General features: G+C 41.0%; 2 protein-coding genes across 4 annotated transcripts in view; both read right to left on the bottom strand.

Annotated features, from left to right (window-relative positions):
- The window catches only part of LOC114643524 (tripartite motif-containing protein 16-like), a 336,382-nt gene that overhangs the window by 19,346 nt on the left and 297,472 nt on the right, over positions 1–19,564 (bottom strand). The window contains exon 7 of one of the 3 annotated variants that reach the window (XM_051925867.1): positions 10,878–18,775. The exons of the other annotated variants lie outside the window; for them this stretch is intronic. Coding sequence (XP_051781827.1) covers positions 18,679–18,775 — 97 coding nt within the window. The 3' untranslated portion in view covers positions 10,878–18,678. Of the gene's footprint in view, positions 1–10,877; positions 18,776–19,564 lie in introns of those variants that run through there. 3 annotated transcript variants of the gene reach the window in all.
- The window catches only part of LOC114643538 (E3 ubiquitin/ISG15 ligase TRIM25-like), a 42,537-nt gene continuing 41,674 nt past the window's right edge, over positions 18,702–19,564 (bottom strand). The window contains exon 7 of the mRNA XM_028792115.2: positions 18,702–19,220. The gene's annotated coding sequence lies outside the window, so the exon portion shown is untranslated. The remainder of the gene's footprint in view (positions 19,221–19,564) is intronic.

Here is a 19,564-nt window from a genome sequence, read left to right as displayed (position 1 = left end):
TGGAGTGAGCTGGATGAAGTGATGAACAGTGTACCCAAGGGAACGGATTTCAATGGACATATTGGTGAAGGGAACAGAGGAGATGAGGAGGTGATGGTAGGTATGGTGTCAAGGAGAGGAATGAAGAAGGTCACAGGAGAGTGGATTTTACCAAAAGGATGGACATGACTGTGATGAATACGTATTTTAAGAAGAGGGAGACACATAGGGTGATGTACAAGAGTGGAGGAAGATGCACAAAGGTAGATTATATCCTATGCAGAAGAGTTGATCTGAAGGAGATTGAAGACTGCAAAGTGGAGGCAGGGGAAAGTGTAGTTAAACAGCATAGGATGGTGGTCTGTAGGATGATGTTGGAGATCAAGAAGAGGAAGAGAGTGAGGGCAGAGCCAAGGATCAAATAGTGGAAGTTGAAAAAGGAAGACTGCAAAGTTGAGTTTAGGGAGGAGGTAAGACAGACACTGGGTGGTAGTGAATTACCAGACAGCTGGGAAACTACAGCAGATGCAGTAAGGGGGACAGAAGAAGGGTGCTTGACGTGACATCTGGAAAGAGGAAGGAGGAAAAGGAAACTTGGTGGTGGAATGAGGAAGTACAGGAGAGTATACAGAGGAAGAGGATGGCAAAGAAGAAGTGGGATAGTCAGAGAGATGCGGAAAGTAGACAAGAGTACAAGGAGATAAGGCATAAGGTGAAGTGAGAGGTGGTGAAGGCTAAAGAAAAGGCGAATGATGAGTTGTAAGAGAGGTTGGACTCTAAGGAGGGAGAAAAGGACCTGTGGGCTACAGAGAGGGGCAGAGCTGGGAAAGATGTGCAGCAGGTTAGTGTGATAAAGGATAAAGATGGAAATGTACTCACAAGCTAGGAGAGTATGTGGAGCAGATGGAAAGAGTACTTTGAGAAGCTGATGAATGAAGAGAAAGAGAGAAAGAAGGTTGGATGATGTCGAGATAGTGAATCAGGAAGTGCAACGGATTACCAGGAGGAAGTAAGGACAGCTATGAAGAGGATGAAAAATGGAAAGGCCGTTGGTCCAGATGACATACCTGTGGAAGCATGGAGGTGTTTAGGAGAGATGGCAGTGGAGTTGTTAACCAGATTGTTTAACAGAATCTTGGAAAGTGAGAGGATGCCTGAGGAGTGGAGAAGTAGTGTACTGGTGCCGATATTTAAGAATAAGGGGGATGTGCAGGACTGTAGTTATTACAGGGGATAAAAGTGATGAGCCACAGCATGAAGTTATGGGAAAGACTAGTGGAAGCTCAGTTAAGAAGTGAGGTGATGATCAGTGAGCAGCAGAATGGTTTCATGCCAAGAAAGAGCACCACAGATGCGATGTTTGCTCTGAGGATGTTGATGTTGAAGTTCAGAGAAGGCCAGAAGGAGTTGCATTGCGTCTTTGTGGACCTGGAGAAAGCATATGACAGGGTGCCTCGAGAGGAGCTGTGGAATTGTATGAGGAAGTCGGGAGTGGCAGAGAAGTACGTAAGAGTTGTACAGGATATGTACGAGGGAAGTGTGACAGTGGTGAGGTCTGCGGTAGGAGTGACGGATGCATTCAAGGTGGAGGTGGGATTACATCAGGGATCAGCTCTGAGCCCTTTCTTATTTGCAATGGTGATGGACAGATTGACAGATGAGATTAGACAGGAGTCCTGTGGATTATGATGTGTGCTGATGACTTTGTGATCTGTAGTGATAGTAGCGAGCAGGTTGAGGAGACCCTGGAGAGGTGGAGATATGCTCTAGAGAGGAGAGGAATGAAGGTCAGTAGGAACAAGACAGAATACATGTGTGTAAATGAGAGGGAGGTCAGTGGAATGGTGAGGATGAAGGGAGTAGAGTTGGCGAAGGTGGATGAGGTTAAATACTTGGGATCAACAGTACAGAGTAATGGGGAGTGTGGAAGAGAAGTGAAAAAGAGAGTGCAGGCAGGGTGGAATGGGTGGAGAAGAGTGTCAGGAGTGATTTGTGACAGACGGGTATCAGCAAGAGTGAAAGGGAAGGTCTACAGGACGGTAGTGAGACCAGCTATGTTATATGGGTTGGAGACAGTGGAACTGACCAGAAAGCAGGAGACAGAGCTGGAGATGGCAGAATTAAAGATGCTAAGATTTGCATTGGGTGTGACGAGGATGGACAGGATTTGAAATGAGGACATTAGTGTGTCAAGCTCAGGTTGGACGGTCGGAAGACAAAGTCAGAGAGATTGTGTTGGTTTGGACATGTGAAGAGGAGAGATGCTGAGTATATTAAGAGAAGGATGCTAAGGATAGAACTGCCAGAGAAGAGAAAAAGAGGAAGGCACAAGAGAAGGTCTATGGATGTGGTGAGAGAGGACATGCAGGTGATGGGTGTGACAGAACAAGATGCAGAGGACAGAAAGGTATGGAAAAAGATGATCCGCTGTGGTGACCCCTAACAGGAGCAGCTGAAAGAAGAAGAAGAATATATCAAGGAGATCTCATATGCACCCATAAGTACTCTATAGGATTTGTTCTTATTTACAAACTTATTTACATTAATGAATAATCCCTCAATTTGATCCCTCAGTTCTGCATTCTCACTGTTAGTTCTATTAGTGGGGCTTCTTAATGTGTCTATTTTGGAAGGGTGAACTTCACATGAAACTGTCACAAACAATTTTATAGGAAAAAATCACTCACCTTTTATGTGGCCTATCCTGTCCTCTGGAACACTCGGCCTCTCTCTAATCCATCTTCAAAGAAGGTAGTCACGGAGCCCAGATGAGAATGCAGAACATTTGTTTATTTACACAAAAATATGCACAAATGTCTCAGTCCATGGAGTAAGCAATCAATTGAACAATTCATCATCTTTCATACTTTTCTATTACAATTTCCTAATCCAATACATTTTGCCAGCAGATTTACCCTTTTATTTTCTGCATTTTCTGAACCAATGAGGTATACTTTACAGACTGTATAGTCAGCACCAACTTATCTCTGCTTAGCAAAGCACTTTGGTTAGTAATGGACAAGACTGACAAAAAATATGTTCAATTATGCCATGATTGGCAGTTAGCTGCAGATTTGACATGCCAGATCCTCTCTGGTTGTCCAAAGAACCTTGCCACTGATGTACTTGGTTCACTAGCACACCACAATGAACATTAGTTGTTGCATACTCTTACAGTTAGCATTATGACTATGACATTTTGAAGTCCACTACAGTTGAAAATGTTATGGAAATATTAGAGGAAGTCTTTAGTTGTCACAGACATTTACTGTCCATTGGAACAGACTGTGGCTCATAGTCCATATCATCTCTGCCAGATTAACAGAATTAAACATGTGAGGACGATACCTAGGTGAGTGTAAAAAATGGTGTAGTTGAATAACAAAATGCTGCTTTGCTGAAACATACTGTTGTGAAATAAACAGACTCGACACACTCAAAAAGGTTTGGGGCAGCCACCCGTATAATGTCCATGGCAGCAAAATGGTATGAAAATGGCACTGATGTGCATTGGTTGGAGTCCACAACTGAACTGACTTCTTAGTGAAAATATAGCGGCTTTAAAGGCCGGAACTGAAAGTGACCTGGCAGAACCGGAAGTGATGTCATCAAGGGTGAAGCAGGCAGGTTTTCCCGTGTTTGGACTGCAGAGGCAACAGAAGAAGGTTTAGTGCACTCTGCCACCCCCTGGCCTGGTGTGGAATTACATTCTGTTGGTCCATGCAGCTCCTTCCTACTCACATGTGTGTGACACTGTATATGTGCAGAACAAGAACAGGGACTGGAATGAAATCATGAGCTTTGTAAGTAGATTACCACATACAGAGGTGTTATTGCTCCATTTTGGTCAAAAGCCCAGAAAAATAAACTCATAGATATTACTGTGTTACAGCAAGACCAGGAGACACACAATTGTGATCATGGAAATTCAAAGCTGTAAACAGGCTGCCAACACAGAGGGAAACACCGTCAAGTAAAGGTTGGTGACCAGGTATCCCTAAAAAAACAAAAAACTCATTCAGAAGAGCATTCATTCTGGTACTACATATAGTGGTTAGTAGAAGGTAAAATGTAACTCATGTTATCCCCAAATATAGCTTGATATGCTAAGAGAACCACATTTATTAAGAAATATTTAAATTAAAGAGTAGATCAATTTCAAGAAACTTCATCAAGCTGTCTACAGTAATCCCTCGCTACTTCGCGGTTCACTTTTCGCGGATTCACGACTTCGCGGGTTTTTAAATACAAGTGATTGCCCGCCTATCGCGGAAGTTATGTTCCAGACCCATCAGCAACAGGAGAAAATCCGCAATATAGAAAGACCATATAAATAAACATTTTTATAGTTTAAGCCTTAAAATACCCATCCCACATGCTTTAAACACATGTAAACTTATAAAACACACTTTGTTAACACATATGATATGTGAATGTCGGGCTAAGGATATGAGTAACATCTCACTATTATAAAACATTTTAACTTCACGCAAGACAAGACAGTGAGACAGGAAAATTGGTGATGTACAGGCTTTTAAATTATTGACACACAGAGCGACAAGCAGCACAAAGCCAGCACAAAGTCCACTTCTCCTTAGCGTTCATTCAGCTCCCCACCCCCTTGACAATGCGAACTGCGCCTCCAGGGAGGGGGGTTTGAGCGAACGTGCGTTCAGCTCTCACACACACACACACACACTCCTCCTCATCCTTCCGAACGTGCAGAGCGACAAGCAGGCATTTTGGCAGAAGCAGCACAAAGTCCATTTCTGCTCAGCGTGAGTTCAGCTGCCCCCCTTCACAAAGCGAGTGCAGACACATTGACGTCTGATCGCTGCGTGTAGTGTTGGTCTGCGGTGTTTAAGAATGTAGAAAGTGTTTAAGAGCATAGGAAGTGTTTATAAGAGTGTGGGAAAGGTTAACAAGAGAGTGAGAAAGGTTTATAAGAGTGTGGGAAGGGTTTATAAAGCCTTAAAATATGTATAAATAATAAAATAAATATAGGTCGCTACTTCGCGGATTTTCACCTATCGCGGGGGGCTCTGGAACGTAACCCCCGCGATAGGTGAGGGATTACTGTATACAGTCTGTAATGCAAAAGAGAGAAATAAAATCTGAACAAATCATGGAGGGACTTGTGACATCTGAAGAATATTCAAAAGACAACTTAGAAGATTGGAACTGATTTAAATTGTGAGGCTGAAAAGGAGTCACCTCCAGGAAAACTAGAGAAACTCTTTTGCAATTATCAGAGCATAACAAACCTGATGGCTCTGTTCCTTCATCTTCTTCTGACTATAACAAGTCTTCTTTAAGTCAGAGTATACAAAATTCTACAAAACCTGCTTTTGCTCAATTACAAAAGGAGGACACAAGTCTGGAATTGACATTTAAACAGCCATGAATTTTACATTTACCTTTTATAATAAAAAAGATTTTTGTGTGCCGTGTGGTATCAACATTGCTGCTGACTATAGCAGTTGTAAACTGTCTGGTGCAAGTCCCTGTTTTACTTCCCTGCGCCATATCATCAGTTGTTACCCTCATCACAGTAATGGCACAGCCTCACAACACCAGTCTGATTTCTCTGAGGGCCTGATGTGTTTTCTTCACTTTTGTCCAGGAACTCCACTGTCTTCACACAGTTTAAAGACATGCTGTCAGATTTAGCGGCAAGTCTCAATTATCCTGGTTTTAGTTGAATTTGATTCTGACTGGTGTGCCCTCTGGGATTGGCCCCTGCCATGCACCAAGTATTGATAAATTGTGACACACTGGGCAGAGTACAGTAAATGAAATGGAGTGATTAAATTTAAAAATTCTTACGATTGTACTTAACATCGTAACATGCAAACTCCTCACTTGTTGTCCATTCATTCATTTTTCCAGCTTACTAATTACAATGTTAGATTTGCCAGATGTTGCTGCCTATCCTGGGAGGTTCAAATGCAAGGCAGGAAACATCCTTCACACTCATGTAAACCCTGACACTTTCTGACACTTTAGTTCAGTTAACCTAAACTGGAAAACCAGAATATCCTTAAAAATATCCCATGACCCAGTTGGCCCCATTTCCTTGACCTCCATCTTAGTGCCCCTCTTCACCCAGTCATCCTCCACGTTTCACTCTTCATGTCCACACCACTTTACTTTGTTTAACACTTGTTACCTCTACACTTTTTCTTAATTCAGCTCTTATCTTCCTGTCACTCCGTGATGCTCAACATATCTACCTGATCTACCTGATCATTCTCACCTCTCTACTATCCAGTTATGCTTCATGGTCCACCTTCGTTAATCATTTCTCACTGCCATAGGCCATATTATTCTTGACAAAATCTGCACTCTAGTATCTGACTCTACAGAGACAGCAAGTGGGAAGGTCAGAATTCTGTTTCAACGAAGCAGTAGCCTTCAAAACTGTCCCTTCCAATCACTTCCTCTAAGGCTAATGCAATTAAAACCTCAAAGGACAATACTATAACCATCCAGACCACATTTGAAGCTGGGAATTAAAGTCTATGGAGGAATACAGAGCAAGTCTTCACTTCACATTTATTTGAATACACACGAATATCACGACTACAATTGTTAAAATATGTATACAAAAGATTACATCTTGCCTGAAGAAGGGGCCTGAGTTGCCTCGAAAGCTTGCATATTGTAATCTTTCTAGTTAGCCAATAAAAGGTGTCATTTTGCTTGGCTTTTCTCTATATACAAAAGAATAAATTGATGGTTGATGAATTTTTTGTTCCTTAAATTGTGTTATTTACAGCTTACAACATTTATGAGTAGTATGATGATTGTTTAAATAAGGCTCATAATATCAGAAGAAGTCATTCAAAAATAAAAAAATATATATATTTTAAAGATTATTTTATCATAACAACCTTGTAACTCATGCATAGTTTTGGACCATATCATGTTTCATCATGTATCATCAAGCATTACATTTTTTAATTTGAAGCAGAATGTGTAATTCCATTGATTATTCTACATGCACAGCTTCTTTATTTTTATTTCAGTTTAAAGTATAAAACAGGACACTGTGTAATAAAGCTCTTCAGCCATAACTGAGCTTTTATGTGAGATGACTGAGCACTCGGTGCAGATTAACTTTCTCTTGGTTTTTACAGAAAAGACCACAGATTTCCAATGTTAATTGCAGTTGTTTTGTGAAGATTCTCATTTGACACCTCAAGCTTCTGCCTGTTAAAAGCTTTAGCAAGCAGGTCCTCCAATTTACAGGGAGGACTTAGGGGGTGGTGGCAGGACTGGCACTCCAGGCACCATTAAACACCTCACACTGTTCAGTGTGGTGCTGAAGTGTCGCCCACCTCACTTGGGTCCCAATCCAGATGGTTCGTCATGTGGTGGGTGCAGCAACACACTATCAGCGCATGCTCCCAACCTCTAGGTCATACAGTGGTGGAATAATACACAATATATATTATGGCCACAGAGAGAAAAAAATAGGGACACAGTGAAGGAAAAAAGGTCAATGTCGAGATTAAAGTTAAAATGTTGACTTTAATCTTGAAAGTTCCACTTTAATCAAGTAGTTTACAACAACATTTATTTCTATAGCACATTTTCATACAAATGATGTAGCTCAAAGTGCTTTACAGGATGAAGAAAGACAAAAATAAGAAGAATAAAATTAGGCAATACTAATTAACATAATAAAAGTAAGGTCTGATGGTCAGGGAGGACAGAAAAAACAAATAAAAACTGGCTGGAGAAGAAAAACAAAATCTGCAGGGGTTCCGAGGCCAGAAGACCACCTGGCCAGCCCCCTCTAGGCATTCTACCTAACATCAATGATCTCAATCAGTCCTCATGGTTTTGAGGCTTCACATGGAAGAATTAGATGATGATGGTCATGTGGACCTCTGGCCTTCAATCCATCAATATAGGGACATCACGGTGCTTTGATCGGGCTGTGGTGGCACAGATCACCACCACAGAAAACCAGAAAGAGAACAGCAGAGAAAGTAGGGGTCAGTACAGGTTCCAGAGCCACGAGAAAAAGAAGATAATTCAATGCATATACCGAATATCAGAGTTAAATTAAAATAATAATAATAATAATAATAATAATCGATTACATTTATATGGCGCTTTTCTCAGTACTCAAAGTGCTATCCACACAGGGTATGTGTTATGAGAAAATGTATCCACACAAAATGTAGTTATGAGAAAACCATGTTAAAATAATTAGTTTTTATCTGTTTTTTAAGTGCTCCACTGTATTAGCCTGGCAAATTTCTATCGGTAAGCTGTTCAGATTTTAGGTGCATAACAGAAGAAGGCCGCCTCACCACTTCTTTTAAGTTTAGCTCTTGGAATTCTAAGCAGACCCTCATTATTGAAGGCCTTATAAACCATAAGCAGGATTTTAAACTCAATTCTAAATGGCACAGGTAACCAGTGTAGTGACATCAAAACTGGTGTGATGTGCTCAGATGTGCTGTGGTAGCTCACGTTGTGCCCTGAGATAATCTGACCTAATGGAAGCATGTAGATTGAGAAGAGCAGCGGACCCAGGATAGAGCCTTGTGGAACACCATATAGAATATCATGTGTCTTTGAGTTATAATTACCACAACTAACAAAGAATTTTCTCCCTGCCAAGTAGGATTCAAACCAATTTAAGACCCTGCCAGAGAGGCCCACCCATTGACTAAGGCGATTCTTAAGAATATTATGATCAATGGTGTCAAATGCGGCACTCAGATCTAAGAGATGAGAACAGATAAATGGCCTCTGTCTGCATTTACCCGCAAGTCATTGACTACTTTAACGAGTGCAGTTTCTGTGCTGTGATTTGTTCTAAAACCTGACTGAAATTTATCAAGAATAGCATGTTTATTGAGGTGCTCATTTAACTGTATAATGACTGCCTTCTCTAGAATTTTACTTAAGAAAGGCAGGTTAGAGATGGGTCTATAATTGTCAAAAACAGACTTTATTTTGTCATTAAAGTAGAAAGTCATAAACTTCATCTTGAAATCGATGTTTAGTTTACTAGAGTTTCTCAAATCCCATCGTAACTAAATTAGCATGTTAAATTCTTTGTATTCTAAGTCTTCCCCAGCTGAGTCATTAATCGCTATGTGCTTTTTAAACGGACTTTTTCTAATGCCGACAGGAGGGCGCAATCAGTGATCGCCACACAGAATACATTACATTTATGATATTGCAGCTCTCTGAACATTTTAGAATACAAAGATGTATACTTGATATAATTTTCATGCTAAAATGTATTAAAGCACAAATTAAAAATATGGGGGCACAGAGGCACAGGAGTAGCGATGAGCTGGGGCCCCGTCCAGGGATAATTCCTGCCCCCTGCAAGATGCTTGCTGGGATGCATGTGACCCTGGATGGAATAATTTATTTCACCAGTACTGTGCCTGTCAAATGTACCAACTCCCAATTCCTGTCCTTCTGTTTTCCTTCTCCATGTAACCAATCACCGCACAATAAACATCTGTAATAAATGAATAACCAGCTGCAAGCTTAGAAAACCGATTCTTCAAACATTTTAAGGAACATTGAAAAATCTTTGTGATTTGTGTTTAATTATTCCATCCATCCAGGATCACGTCAGTCCCTGCAAGCATAGAGTGCAAGGCAGGAACAATCCCTGGACAGGGCGCCAGGACAGGACATGTTTAATTATTAATAGTGTACATTATTTAAATTAAGTTAACCATTTATTTGTAAAATGTAATATGCAAACGTTAATGCATTTCAGCATAAAAATATCAAGTATACATCCTAGTATTCTAATAGATAGATAGATAGATACTTTATTAATCCCAAGGGGAAATTCACATACTCCAGCAGCAGCATACTGATACAAAAAACAATATTAAATTAAAGAGTGATAAACTTGCAGGTAAAAAACAGACAATAACTTATGTATAATGTTAACGTTTACCCCCCCCCCCCCCCCCCCCCCCCCCCCCCCGCCCCCGGGTGGAATTGATGAGTCGCATAGTGTGATGGAGGAACGATCTCCTCAGTCTATCAGTGGAGCAGGACGGTGACAGCAGTCTGTCGCTGAACCTGCTCCTCTGTCTGGAGATGATCCTGTTCAGTGGATGCAGTGGATTCTCCATGATGGACAGGAGTCTGCTCAGCGCCCGTCGCTCTGCCACAGATGTCAAACTGTCCAGCTCCTTGCCAATAACAGAGCCTGCCTTCCTCACCAGTTTATCCAGGCATGAATAAAGGTTTGCTGCAGATGACTTAACTGAAAATAAATGAATAGTTCCTACGTGTATAATACATATTTATCTATTTGACTTATGCCTTTATTCCACCAACTTGCAACATCTGAGGTACAATTTGTTACATTACTTTTGTTTTTTGCAGCACAGGCAGGTGAAGTGACTTCCTCAGGGTCACACAGTGGTGTCAGTACCAGGATTTGAACTGACAAGCTCCGGGTTTGCTGAAATATTACTGAAGAACGAAAAAAAACGAAAACGGGCAAATGGGGCTATGCATACAAATGTCCATCCATCCATTATCCAACCCATCCATCCATCCATCCAGCCCGCTGAATCCGAACACAGGGTCACGGGGGTCTGCTGGAGCCAATCCCTGCCAACACAGGGCACAAGGCAGGAAACAAACCATGGGCAAGGTGCCAGCCCACTGCAGGGCGCACACACCCACACACCAGGGACAATTTAGAATCACCAATGCACCTAACCTGCATGTCTTTGGACTGTGGGAGGAAACCGGAGTACCCGGAGGAAACCCAGACAGACACAGGGAGAATATTCAAACTCCACGCAGGGAAGCGAACCCGGGTCTCCTAACTGGCACCTTTCACTGCGCCACCATGCCGCCCGCATACAAACTTAAAAGGTTTAAATAAAACAGAAATATATACCTTTATTTTTACTTCCTTAACTTGTGGAGGGTGTATCCTGTAGCAAAGCCCTAACTTTTTTCACGAAAGCCCCTTTCAGTCAATAAGCCTTAAAAACAGGTGTAAAGATATTGACAACAAGCAACGCAAACCCACCAAGACATGGAATCGTTTAAATCAAGGCACTGTGCTACCTTATTCCAGATCGTTCCTAAGGCGTTTGTATTTTTCAAAGCAGTTCTGGTTTCCATCTACATCTGTAGCTGAGTTGAAAAACACCATCCCATACTATTAGTTAACGATTAACACATTTCTATATGTATTGTAAGCATACAATACAACTGATAAAACGTTGCGCTTATTTATCTGGTGTACCGACATTTTTGCGTGGTTTGTGCCCTTCAGAATGAAAAAAGTTTGCATTTACCTTTTTAATAAAAGGCGAGCTTTTAAGCCTGAAAAATCACACCGTAAATGCACACGTTTAATTGCACATGTGTTAATATGTATGCTTACACAGTATTAAAAGACACTCAACAATTAACGTCATTTACTTTCGTTCCCACGTTTGAGTCGTGCTGTAAATTCTTACTGTGAAATATAATTGACAAATAATTTGGTGAATGAACTTGTGAAGAAGGTGGAGCTGAAGTATTACGTCACTTCATTAACGAAAATGTTGTGATGAGGGGGCGGGGGGAGTGTGGGGTTTGATGGAGAGCTGAAGGCGGATGACGGAGATAGGAGGGTGGATGGCGGAAAACGGACAGCGGAGAACTGAGAGCGGATGGTGGTGGAAGGAGGGAGGAGAGAGGAGGGGTGACTGGGGATTCCTCGCAGGGAGGAGGAATATTTTGTCGAAGGTAGTAGGAAGGATGGAGGAGGATGTCCTAAAATGGACACTGTACTACAAGACTGTGCGCATGGCTGAGTGGAATCCATGCAGATGCTGATGGCTTTCCTGGGGCAGTGCATGGTATAAATATCCTCCAGGACTAGAAACTGCATCCTCTGCTGTAAACTGTAAGCCTCTGTGCTCTCGACACAACCTGTGCAGCTGTGATACCACACACAAATACAATAAATGGGTTAAAATACTCTGAGTGGTGCACTAACAGTAACAACGCTAAAGCAAGTATAGTAGTTGGAATCGTTTAGCCATTGGGTGTACCGTTATATTGTTACAGAATGATACCAATCAAGTACCTTAAATTTGTAAATAATATGCAATTAACTTTGGTGTATTTGATAAAGCCTGCATCATGGATGCTATTCTAAAAAAGAATGAGAAACCACACAGAAACAGTAGCAGTGCTTTGACGATGGGTGCCGTCACTTTGCAAATCCGAGCAGAAACATGTGTACGCATGAGTACAAGGCTGCCGTGAAAATGTGCGTGGCTTTATGGCAACTTTAGTTTTCATACATCTCAAAGTGAGGGTGGAAATGGGGTATACAACATTATCCTAGAGATGAATCTTGTACTGACCAGGGGTGTGTCCAAAGCCTTTAAATACTTTCCTGTATTTGCTTATTAGCTCTTGTATATTTGCTGCTCTTGGATCGCTCTGTTTTTCAGGTAAGGTTTCACTTGAGTGCAGTCAATTATATTGACTTGATTAGCTGCAAGCCGAATTTTCAAAGTTTTCTGCCAGCGGCCCACTATTGACTTGTTGGCGGCTGGCTGTTCGGTAGTTAGGAGCCCATCAGAGGCTTGTGGCTGCTAGGACACTAGTGGTAATCATCCAGTGGGTTTATCAACGGTCCTCCAGTGACTAGCTGACCACTATTAGAGCTGGTGGCTCTGCGGTGGTCCACTGGTGGCATTTATTAATTGCAAGTTCAACAGACTTAATGTTCATTGATCATGGGCTGCTTTATTCCCAGGCAAGCAGTCCTATGACTAAATTCTATCCTATTTTACCTAAGGTGAATAAGCACTGAAAAATAGCTAAAGACGTAATTTAGTCAGAGTTTTGTTAAATTATTTTCAATAAAAATAAAACATCTATGCAATTTAGGCCAATATGTTCTCCTATAAGGGAGTATATTTTTTTTCAATCTGAAGTGAACAATTCAAATTGTTTTGACAGCTGGGGGGCCTAAATATTGGGCCAACCTATTTTAAAATTGCAATGTTCTTAACCCAGTCTCACAGAGCAGAGATCATTAAAGTATTCTATAATTCTGTTTGCCATAAACACTTGTTTATATCCCCATGTCTTCATCTGAATCTGGCCAGTTGTGTTCACCACAATGTTTCTGTTCAGTCAACATTCGTTTATCATGGCATACCATGTATTCTGTATGTGTGCTCCAGATTGCAGTCTGAAGTGTGTTTGCTTTGCCTTGTCACAGTCAAAATCAGTAAATCTCTATTCAGTCTGACTTTTTTGTCATTTTTTGTCACTGTTTTACTTACTTGCTGAACTCAAATACATTGTGACAACAACTATTTTCCCTTAATCAGGTGGTGAATGTCTTCCCCCGGGTATATGATGAGGGATTTCAAAATAAACTCTCTTCAAATGATAATTTAGACAGCCTGAATGAAAAATGAAATAAAATCAAACAGAAATAACCAGCAATAAAATGAATCAATGGCTGGATCACACTTTCATCCACTAAATAAGGCAAATGAAACCTATCCCATTCAGATCCTTCATCATCTGGCTATTCTTGAATCGGACTACTCCTGCCTTGCTTTTGATGATCTCTGTTAGATCAGTGGTGTGCCAGTCTAGCTGTGACATGAACTTCACTTCAAGAGGAGCTGACCCTCAAAATCTCAGCATTTAAGGTAACGTGCAAAGATGGAAAAGGAAAACATGGCAGCACTTTACTAAAGGGTCAGTGTTTTAAAGTGTGAAAAGAAATAAACTAATGAACCAATATTTCAGAGTTTCATTCAAAGAAAGAATGTTCAAACGTCTCCCCCTCTAATACTTATGCAGATAAGCACACCTCCTATACATGAAACAACCATCAGGCCATCAGGTCATATCCTTCTCTGCCCTGGGCTGCTGATTCACCACTTCTTCTCGTCGATATACAAATGTATGTCTATGTCTATTATCTATTTTTTTTCACTTATGTCAAAGTCGGGATTCTCATGTTTTATTTGGAGACTCGCCAGCTGGAAGACATGATTAATAGTTGTCCTCAGCTCACTTTGGTATTTTTATTTTCTTTGTAGGAATGGCATCCTCTGCAGCCTTTACTTTGAGTGAATTAACTACAACTTCTGGAGCCCCATATGCTCTAAGCTGTGTTCAGTAGTTAGTCATCATATATGAGGGACACTCAAAAAGTTTCTGCACTTTTATATTTTCATTGGAAACAGTGAAGGTAGGAGAAGTAGTAATTGGGCATTAAAAATTTGGTACAACGCTGGGAAAATTGCATCGCAAATGAAGGTGATTATGAATAAAAGAGATGTCCTTTGTTTTGGAAGTTCATAATAAATAGAGTTAAAAAAATTGCGGAAAGTTTTTGAACGTCCCTCATACTTGAGCCTTTATTTCCAGCTGTAGTATCCATTGGAACACCCAGGCTCCATAAGGTAAGGGTGTGGGTTTTTTTAATGAAAGCCTCGGCTACTTCAGAGAAGTCAACATCTTTAGGGTCAGCTGTATTTTTTATAGTTTTCTGCAGTCAATCTGTCTAAACTTCCAGAAAGCATCCTTGAGTTGACAGTCAGTCTAGGCTTCTTTATTTTGTATTCTGTGATTCCCTTCTGAAGTCAATCTCCATTTTATATGAGAAGCACGGGATAAGGAATTCTCTTGGCAACTGTTCTGTTCTTAATGTCATGGATTCTGTTGATCAGCAGGTTAAAAGTGCTGTCTCATCAGAATTTAGAGAGAGAGAGAGGGAGACTTCATTTTCATGGTTTCCTGAGTGTGAAACGTTTTCTACAGAATGAAAGGTTGTTATTTAATCAGTGTGCAGCTTAATTACCTTAACAATATGTAGGTTATCCATTTCATTAACAGAGCTTAAGTTCTCAGTATGTTGCCAAAAACTTGGTTCTTGTATTGTGGCCTAATATTTCTTTCCAAGTCTTTTTGACCTCATTGACAAGTTACTCCAGTGATTCAGGAACTCCATGGGTATTACCATTCTTATGCAGTTGTTCTTGGCCAAAACAACAAGCAGTCTTACTGTTGTACTCATAGCCATATTAGACAAAAATGCTGGGAAAAGAAACCAAAGTCTTACTCACATTTTATGTCAGTTTTATGTAATTTGTAATAAACAATTACAGTAATCCCTTGCTATATCGCGCTTCGCCTTTCGCGGCTTCACTCCATCGCGGATTTTATATGTAAGCATATTTAAATATATATCGTGGATTTTTCGCTGCTTCGCGGGTTTCTGCGGACAATGGGTCTTTTTACTTCTGGTACATGCTTCCTCAGTTGGTTTGCCCAGTTGATTTCATACAAGGGATGCTATTGGCAGATGGCTGAGAAGCTACCCAGCTTACTTTTCTCTTGCGCTGACTTTCTCTGATCCTGATGTAGGGGGATTGAGCAGGGGGGCTGTTCGCACACTTAGACGATACGGACTCTCGTATAAAAATGCTGAAAGATTATCTTCACGTTGCTATCTTTTGTAAAGCTGATTCCTGAAACGACATGCTGCACGGTGCTTTGCATACTTAAAAGCTCGAAGGGCACGTATTGATTTGTGCTTGAAAAACAAACTCTGTCTCTCTCTCTCTCTCTCTCTCTCTCTGTCTGCTCCTGACAGAGGGGGTGTGAGCTGCCGCCTTCAACAGCTTTGTACCGCGGTGCTTCGCATACTTAAAAGCCGTTAAACAGCCCTATTGATTTGTTTGCTTTTCTCTATCTCTGTGACATGATCTGCTCCTGACAGGCACTCCTTTGAAGAGGAAAATATGTTTGCATTCTTTTAATTGTGAGACAGAACTGTCATCTCTGTCTTGTCATGGAGCACAGTTTAAACTTTTGAAAAAGAGACAAATGTTTGTTTGCAGTGTTTGAATAACGTTCCTGTCTCTCTACAACCTCCTGTGTTTCTGCGCAAATCTGTGACCCAAGCATGACATTCTAAAAATAACCATATAAACATATGGTTTCTACTTCGCGGATTTTCTTATTTTGCGGGTGGCTCTGGAACGCAACCCCCGCGATGGAGGAGGGATTACTGTATGCCATTATTTTTAACCACACTTTGTTGGTGTGTCAGCCTGAAGGACATGTAGTTGTGAATCAACAGTGACTCCTGCTGGTCAGACTGGTATTTGTATCATCTGTTCTCTTTTTTATCCACTTTTCTATTTCATGGTTATAGAAAAGGCAGGGCCCAACTGTGGAGAGGGTGCCAGTCCACTACAAGGCCCACACACACTTGTGCCCATGTAAAGTGTGTGTCAGATGATTAAAGTAAAACCAATAATATCCCAAACTGAATAATAATGGAGACCCTGATAGCCACACTTGACCTGCATTTTCCTCCCCAAATTCACTCACAGAGGTGCTGCCTCCCCTCCCATCCTGTAAAATCCATTTTGACCCCAAAGTACAAAGAAAAAGAGGACCTACGCTTCTGGGGACATCAAGTGACCAGTGGAGGGTACTGGGGCCTTATGTATAACACTGTGCATAGAACTCACACTATAACATGGCGTAAGCACAAAGCGGAAATGTTCGTACACACAAAAAAATCCAAATGCATAAATCTGTGCGAACGGCAACTTCCACGTTATTTCAGTCCATAAATCCCAGTCAGCGTGAAAAGTAACGCACGTGCACGCGCCTGCTGCCACACTCTGACTCCTCCCAGAATTACGCTTCTTTGAATATGCAAATCAATATAAATAGCCCTTAAGCTCACCATTCTGTGAAAAGACAATGGCAAAAGCATGAGGGAAAATAGAAGAATTTCAGCAAATACCAAGTGGAGTCAAAGAAAAACATACTATTTGTTGGTTTAAACAGTGGTATAAACAACTAAAGGAAGTCGATTGAGTGATGTAGTGTGTCGGAAAAACTTGAAAGCTCAAGTTCACAAAGTCGCACAGTGCCTGAAATAAAAAAGAAGTTGTCAGATATCAAAGTCACCGTGAAGAGGCAAGTCATAGCCCACCGTCTGAGCATCATATGAAAGCTTATTAGGGTACAGAGGAAAAAAAAAGCACACAGTGGGAAAAAAGCACGAAATGTCAACTTTAATCTCGAAATTTCCACTTTAATCACGTAGTTTATTTTGTGATTAAAGTAGAACATCATAAACTTCATCTTAAAATCGTTTAATCTACTAGTTTCTCAAATCCCATTGTAAGTAAAGTAGCACGTCAAATGCTTTGTTCTGTATTTGATCTTCTATGTGCTCTATGTGTGTGAATCACTACGTGCTTCTTAAACGGGCTTTCTCTTACTCCGACAGGACACAGAGTTCATTACATTCATAATATTACAGCTCTCTGAATAATTTAAATACTGAGATGTATATGTGATATCATTTACATGATAATAGGAATTAAAGCATGTCATTAAACATGGGAACATGGTGGCACAGTGATTGTTCCTGCCCCCCGCAAGATGCTTGTTGCGCCGTGCATGACCTTCGATAAAATAATTTATTGCAGCAGTACTGTCTCTTTCAAACGTACTAACCTCCAATTCCAGTGCTTCCTTTTCTTTCTCCAAGTAACCAATCGCCACACAATCAGCTCTGTAATAGACGTTAAGCCATCTGTAAGCTTAGAACGGCGATTCTTCAAAACCTTTAAGGAATATTGAAATATCTTCGTAGTACATGTTTAATTATTCTATCCATCCAGTGTCGTGCCAGCCCCAGCAGGAATACAGCGCAAGGCAGAAACTATACGTGAAAGGAGCGCCAGCTACTCGCTAGCGCTGTGGCACCGTGTCCTCACATGTTTAATTATTAACAATATAAATTATTTAAATGAAGTTAAAGTTTTATCTGTATAATAAAATAAACATATTTTGCTGCATTTCATCTTAAAAATGATATTGTCATCATATGTAAATACGCGCTTTATAAAGTGGCTCAGGTTGTGCAATATTATAACTGTATCGCAAGTTTACATTGAGGTGATTGTACTTATAAGTACAAACAGTTCTACAAGGAGCACTTGATGGACTGATTGAGATGTTTAGAGTTCTTGGGATGAAACTGTTTGTGAACTGCGAGGTCCGTACAGGAAAGGCTCTGAAGCGTTTGTCGTAAGAGAGCTGTTCAATAGATACCATGGCTGAGGCAGCGTGTGCTTGATGCTGTATACCGATAATTCTCTTTCCGATCAGCTGCTGTAGAGCTGTGATTCACACTCAGATACAGTGATATAAATTCTCTGAGTGGTGCAGTGAGAGTAATATGGAAAAAGATGATCTGCTGTGGCAACCCCTAACGGGAGCAGCTGAAAGAAGAAAAAGAAGATGTAGTGAGAGTAACAACGCTAAAGCAGTTATGGTATTTGGAATAGTTTGGCCATTCTGTTGACCATTATATTGTTACAGGTTTATTACAATCAGATGCATTAAACTAATAAACAATATGCGATTAGTTTCAGTGTATTTGATAAAGCCGCGTCAGGGATGTGGATCTAAAAATGAAAGGGTAACCACACAGGAACAGTAGCACTGCTTTGATGCTGGGTGCTGCACGTCTGCAAAACCGTGCGGAGAACTTGCATACGCCAGGGTTGGAGCTACCGTGGAAATGTTTAGGTTTTATACATCGCGATTTAAGCGTGGAAACGGACTTATGCAACATTTTTGTGCATATGCACTGTTTATACATGAGGCCCCAGGTCAGTGGTCAGATGGTGTCAGATGGCAGATTGTCACACTGCAGTCAGTACCAACCCCAAACCCTGGATAGGGGGGCTCAGTGAAGGAGGTGTTGAACCTGTGTAGGAGGGCCACTGTGTGTGAGACGCTATAAAATGACAGAGAGCCAGCAGGCCAGTCCAGATAAATACCTATTCTGAGGCTGTAGGGAGTGCTGATTACAGTCTCCTTATTATTGTGGTGCACAGAATACTTGGAATTAAAACACCACAAACTCAAGGACTTGTTGTAGTTTCCCAGGCTGCACACCCTGCCCTCTCTTTTCCTGCTCAGTCCTTTATATGCGAATCCAATCCTCATTAAGTCTCCAGTGAACTCCACCTCCCAGTAACAGTGAGTCCCAGTCAGAGCCTCTCTGCACAGAACTTGTTCCCAGTAGTCAGATCTGTCAGGATGATAAGGATATTCAATCTCTGTCCCATCACGCGTCACCTTCTTGTTCCCTTCAGACAGACGGAGCTCTCTGTGTGCCGTGTTGATGTCCATTGTGAGAGGATAAAAGTCTAAAAGGAGAAAAAAGAAAATGACTGGGAGGAAATTTATGTAATGGGACTGGGGGTGGAGCACAACACAGACAATTAACAAGAGCCAATCAGGAGCTGGGCTGACAAGAGTTAGATGTGTGCCGTCGACAGTAAAGAGCTCATTTGATTGGACAGAATCTATGGGAATTAAAAATAAAATTCTGGAATTGTGATAAATGCCATAAGGGTACTGTCAAGGTCAGATTTCAAATGGACTGTCCACACTGACCACTGGCTTTATTAAATGACACTTTTTATTGTCACTATCCACATCTTTCATTTAAAATCAATCCCCTGTCACACTTCATCACCAAATTGATTTT

Source organism: Erpetoichthys calabaricus, chromosome 4 (assembly GCF_900747795.2).
Source record: "Erpetoichthys calabaricus chromosome 4, fErpCal1.3, whole genome shotgun sequence".
NCBI lineage: Eukaryota > Metazoa > Chordata > Cladistia > Polypteriformes > Polypteridae > Erpetoichthys > Erpetoichthys calabaricus.
This window is presented reverse-complemented; position numbering and strand designations above follow the sequence as displayed.